Raw genomic sequence first — 6114 nt, 5'->3', positions numbered from 1 at the left:
GAATTAGGCTGTCTGGACAGACACAGGCAGAGATACTCACCTGCCAGGTGGACCAGGTACCCTCATCCGATCCTTCATATTCCCTTTTGTCACATTTCAAAAGATGACAAATTATTTTATTAGCACCTAGTCCAAGAGACGGGAAGGCACTAGAAAGTGAAGCACCAAACTGCTACCAGTGGTGATATTTGAGCAACAAAGGCTGGAGCTGGCTTTACATGTTTCTCATTGCGATTTACTTTCCTAATTATTTTAATGGGCATGTGTTAACTGCAGAATAAAGTGCAATTATTTTCCTTATTAGCTGTAATTTACAGAGAAATGGTTTTAATCATATTACCCAGGGATTTTTCAAATCCATTGATCTTGGGGAATAGGGGGTTTAAACACTTATTTTAAACTATGCTTTCACTAATAAATTCAAAGCCTAAAGGGAAAAAATCCGTGTTTCTTCACCACGTTTCACAATAGCTATTAGATGACCACAGCATCATCAGAGTCATGGAAAATATACGCCTTGTGGGAGAGAGAGGAAGGGGGGGGGGCGTCAAGAGTTGCACTTTGCAAAGAAATTGTTTATGACACTCAAAAGTATAGGCTGAAGGTGATCTAGTGAACCTAGGAAAGCTCAGACCTGGTTCAAGATGACGCGGGTCTCTTACGACTCCAGAAGATGGAGAGAGGGCCCAGGTTCCGGGATGCTTGGTGTGGTCAGTGAATCCGGAGCAGAGCCCGGGACAGGGGTGTGGCTTGAGCATCAAACAGTGGCTGTCTTGAGCTGTAGGATCCGGCAGCTCCTCCGGACATAAGAAAGGGCTGACACCACAGACGGGGCACCTTTCCAGCAGTGGGAGCAGGGGACGGAGGGCAAGGCTGGCTGGGAGGCTTGAAGAAGCTGCGGCCCTACAGGGGCCGGGGCTACATTCCTAGAGCCTTCCAGGGTTGCAGAGAGCAAGACAGGCCTGGGTGCAGGGTCAGCACTAAACCCTGCTCGCCACTTCCCGCCTCCTGCCTTTTGCCTTTCGCTTGTTCCTTAGGTCTCCCCATCCTGCTTTGCGTTCTGCGCCTGGTTCGCCCCATCTTTTCTAGTGCCCCACCCGTCGTCCCGCCCCAATCCTGCCTCTTGCCTCGCCCTCCTCCCGCCCCACCGCTTGGGGGCGTCCGCGCGCGGTCAGGCTATAAAGCCTCAGGACCCCAAGACTACTGATCAGCGAGAGGCCTTGAGAAACTCGGGCTCTTGTGTTTTAGACCACTCCAGGCGCCATGGGCGAGCTTCCACCCTGCTTCCCAGTCTTCAGGATGCACTCGAACTTGCTTTCAAAACGGAAAGACACATCCTTCCACCCCGACCGCCTGTGGATCTGGGAAAAAGCCGTGTACAAGGACGAGAACCAGCGCACCTGGCTGCCTATAGCCATGGAGGTACAGTCCCCCTTGGGCCCGAGCAGGTGGGGTGGCGGGCGCGTCAACCTCCCTGGGAACTGCAGAGTCCTAGGACAGGGAGGCTGTCGAGGAGCTCCTTCTGTCCGTCCTGGTGAGGGCGGTGTAAGGAGGTTCAAAAGGCCAGGTCCGCTCTGGGCGTCCCTGCAGATGAAACCACTTTGAGCTGCGTTCTGAAGGGTAAATTGGAGGAGTTCTCCAGGCCACGAAGGAGGGTGGGAAGACTACAAGGCCTGTTTTCGAAAGGGTGGGACTCAGTGCTTCTGGGGTGTGTGACTAATACCTCGAATAAAACAGGACTCATGGCTCAGTGCCTGTAGCTCAGCGGCTAGGGTGCCGGCCACATACACCCAAGCTGGAGGATTCGAACCCAGCCCGGGTCTGCCAAACAACAACTACAACCACAACCAAAAATAGCCGGGCATCGTGGCGGGCGCCTGTAGTCCCAGCTACTTGGAAGGCTGAGGCAAGAGAATCGCTTGGGCCCAAAAGTTTGAGGTTACTGTGAGTTGCGACGCCACTGGCACTCTCCCAAGGGCAACATAGTGAGACTTTGTCTCAAGCAAACAAAAAACAGAACTCTTGGGAACAGTTATATCTAAAGAAAGCGATTCATAGGTGTGGCTGATTATCAGAATCTCCTTGATTCTGGCCCCAGAAATCTGTCTTCTAAAAAAACCCTCAATAGATTATGATTAACCAAGTGCAGGAACCACTGCTATAGAGTATGCAGTATTTCATACCTCCTCTATACTTTGGAACAACTAAATAAGCAAGTAATATAGTAGTATAAAACCTGATGTTGAATACATGTTGACTTGACTTAAAATGTGATGCTGTAAGATGGGTCTTTAGTTAATGTTAACTTTTTAAAAAGACTTATAAGTCTTTTACAAGTACTTCCTTGAGTAAACTCAAGACTCAAAGAACAGTAGGCAAAAATGTTGCAACTTTTCCCATATATAAACTGAAGAAAATAAAAAAGCAAAATATATAATATTAGAACACTTATGTGGCACAATAGCAAACAGCAAAAAGTTATTGACTGTTAACTATGTCTCCATTTTACAGATGAGGATACTGAGGCATATAAAAATGTAAATTTGCTCAAGGTAGTACTGCTATTAATAGTAGGTAATGGGGTTGGAATTCCAGGCTCTTAACCATTGTCTAAATTTGCATTTTTGATATTTTAAATTTTTAAAACATACACTAACAAACCAAATTAAATTTTAAGTCAAGTGTTTGAAGAATATTTGGGCTAGTATCTCTTTTAAACCTGTGGTTGAGAAATATATTCAACATAACACTGAAACCATGAACCTGATAGAATGTTTCCCATGATTAAATGCCTCACAAAAAAAAAAAAAATAGCCCATTAGCCAACTGGGGCAGAGTTTGCCTTATGTCATCTAAGGTCTAATATTCTTAATATGTAAAAATTTACTCAAATCACTGAGAAACAGATGAATAATGCAAACTAAAAACGGTTAAAAGATATGGAAGGCGATTTCCACATATTCACCTTATAGTACAATCTGAATTTTTTTTTAACAGTTCTAATTTATTTCTTAGAAAATTTCAAAAAGTGACTTCTAGGGCTGCACCTGTGGCTCAAAGGAGTAGAGTGCTGGCCCCATATACCAGAGGTGGTGGGTTCAAACCAGGCCCCAGCCAAAAACTGTGGGGAAAAAATAAAATTAAATTAAAAAGTGACTTCTACTTTGGGAAAATACTCATTGAATGCCAGGCACTGTTCTAGGCTGAGAAAGAGAGTCTACAACAAATGGGATGGTGGAATCCCCATCACTTGTGAAGCTGCCATTCTACTGGGGAGGCAAACAATAAAATAATGAAGGTGACAGTGAGTTGTGTAGAACTAGGCTGGGGTGAAAGGCAATGGTGAGTGGTGAGGAAGTCTTCAGACAAGACACTTCCCTCCCAGAGATTCTTAATTTGCATTTGACTTTCAAATTTTGCCCCATCATTTTATTTGTAATCCTTCTGAATCTCTTTGTTTGGAGCATGGCCCTTATGAATATTGTAGAGTTGGAGTTTGCTGAATTTTTTCCCCTTCAATTGGTGAATGAGTCCTATTTTCAGTTACTGATATGTTAGGTCTCTGGCATGATTTTTATGTTGTATTTATCTTTAATAGACATTAACATTTGAGCAGAGACCCGCCTAAAAGAGTGGAGTGAGCCCTACATAGACCTGGGGAGAATATTTCAGGCCGAGTGGACAGCAGGCTGTAGGGATTGTTGGATACATTCACAAGTGTGGCAGGTTCCAGAAACAGCAAGCAGTTGTGTGGCTGGAACAGGGTAGAGTATGAAGCCCAGAGCAGTAGGAGATGAAGGAGGCAGGGTCTCACCACATGATTCTTTGTGGATTTCTGTGGGCTGTGGTAAAGATTTCCAGTCATTCTTCCCATGATGGGAAGTCATTAGAGGGCATCAAACAGAGAATTGCCATCATTTGTAGATAGTCACCGTGTCTACAGTACAGAGAACTGGTAGTAGGGACAAGAACAATAAGATGGTAAGGCCGGAGATTATTACAATAGTCCAGGGGAGAGATAATGGTAGAGGGGCACTGGTGGTGATGGTGGAAAGTGGTTGGTCCATGGACAACTTATTTAAAAGAGAAAATGGGGGGGAACCCCATGACAACTGAAAGAGGCACCAAACTGCATTGTTAGGAAGCTCACAGGCTCATGTCATACCCCAGCAATAAGAAGTTTGTTGAGAAAAAGTATGCTTTTTGCGGCCTTGTCTGGGTGGCTAGACATGTATGAGTGCTGGTGGGTCTAGCCCAGCCAGAGTCCCTGAGAGGAGCCGTCATGGCCTAAGGAACTGAGCTTAGGAGATAGTGATCACTGGCGTCTCACACTCTGGACATGGGCTGGGTAGGTGGCAGATGGGACTGTGGTTTCCTGTGCCCAAAGGAGCCACCATGAGCTGGACCTAACGGTGTGCCCTGATCTTTTCTTCTCTTCAGACAGAGAGTGGCCTCCAAGTGCTCATGCATCAGGAAGATGTCCCCCTGGGCAAGGCTATGAGCCCCAGTGAGCTGGAACCGTTCCTGCTGCCTTTGATGTGGCAGCTCTACCCTGAAAAAAGATACCGAGCTTCAGATTCCAGTTTCTGGCGCATAGTCTACCACGTGGAGGTGTGTTGGGTGGCCTGCTTCCCCTCCCCCTCGTCTGACCTCATTGGTGTATCTGTTCCCCCCATCTCTATACCAAAAGCTAAAAAAATATAATCTGCAACTGTAAGTCTTTAAAGGACTAGATTCGAGAGAAGTTAGATCCTCTGAGGTGTCTAAAGCAACTCGTCTTGGTACAAGAGAAGCCCTCGTTGGTGGGCAGACAGGACTGAAGGCTGGTGGGAGGAAGAGGGGCAGTCTCGGAGGGCCCCTGAAGTCTTCACACGCAGGTTCCTGCTTGCAGCTGCAGTCTAGTGGAAGTCACAACAGTGAGCCATGGAGGGAGCATTCCCTGGATTCTGCTGTCTAATCTTTCCCTTGTCTCTCTCTTTCTCTTAGTTCAATGGCATGGAGGACATGCTGCTTGAGAAGCTGCCCCTCCTGGAGTGGGAATGATAATGGTGAGCACTGGCTGGGGGCGGGGGGGAGGAGCCCATACCCCTTAGTGCACAGTGGCCAGGTCAGAAGGAAGGAGCTAAGGTGGTGCTGAACCCTCCTCTGAAGGTCCCAGGGATGGGACAAGCTCCCCAGAGGTGCCTGTGTCTCTTCTTTACCACTTCAGGAGCCAGAGCTTCCTAGACAGCCCCTTCATCACAGCTGTACACATCTGGGCCGTGCTTCCCAGGTCATGGCCCACACTTTTGTCTACCATCATTTTATTAAATAAGCACCAGAACTTGATCATCACATCAGTGAGCTAAGTATTATTAGCTGGTATTGGTTACAAAAAGAAGGTTTAAGGAAGTATAGTGACTTGTCCAAGTTTCAAATCCAGGCCTCCTGACCCCATGCCCCTTACCCCATTCATAATTGGCCCTGGCTCAGACACAGGCTTCTCTCTGGGGCCAGCACTGATGACAAGCTCCCCGGCACTTGCCCCTGCAGCACTGCACTCACCACCACTTGGTGTTCCCCTCTGACCCTGTCTTCTCTTGTCCTTTCCCAGGTCTCGCAGTTCCGGTCTCCTTTTACCCCAGTGCTGGAATCCTGCTGGCCTACAATGGGGATGTTTGTGCTTGTGTTCATCTTTGTTTACTAGCCCTGTGTGTTTTCCTTTACCATGCTGGGGTCTGGAGGAAATGGACAGGCAGAGGATGGGCCCTACTCAGGGCCTGTGAGACCTGCCTGCAGCCCACTCAGCCTCCCTCAGCTTTCAGCACTGCTGTCTGCCTGGCAGATGGCACCAGGGAGGGCCCAGATCACTATAGCTTCCTCTCTGTGCCCCAACTATACCTGTGCCTCTGACTTTCTCAGCTGGCTGATGGTTTTCAGACTTTCTCTGTCCCTTCTGGCCTTCATAGTAACTGCTGTCTCATGCTATACACCCAAGGGCTGTTCCTGTTCTGTCCTCTCAGCTTCATGTACCCCAAGAATGGAACCTATGTCCCTGAGCCAGTCCACTGAGACTCTGGACCAGCCATCTTACATGGTGCTGTGCCTGTAGAAAACCCACCTTTCCTCGCAGGT

At 47.7% G+C, this 6114-nt stretch overlaps 1 protein-coding gene across 1 annotated transcript; it reads left to right on the top strand.

The window, feature by feature from the left end:
- Positions 1-1263: 1263 nt before the first annotated feature.
- On the top strand, positions 1264-5043 carry TCL1A (T cell leukemia/lymphoma 1A). Its single transcript, XM_023511502.1, has 3 exons — positions 1264-1422; positions 4441-4611; positions 4987-5043. The coding sequence occupies exons 1-3, from the start codon at positions 1264-1266 to the stop codon at positions 5041-5043; spliced, it is 387 nt and encodes a 128-aa protein (XP_023367270.1).
- Positions 5044-6114: the final 1071 nt, after the last annotated feature.

Source organism: Otolemur garnettii, unplaced genomic scaffold, assembly GCF_000181295.1.
Source record: "Otolemur garnettii isolate 467f Iridium unplaced genomic scaffold, OtoGar3 scaffold00020, whole genome shotgun sequence".
NCBI lineage: Eukaryota > Metazoa > Chordata > Mammalia > Primates > Galagidae > Otolemur > Otolemur garnettii.
This window is presented reverse-complemented; position numbering and strand designations above follow the sequence as displayed.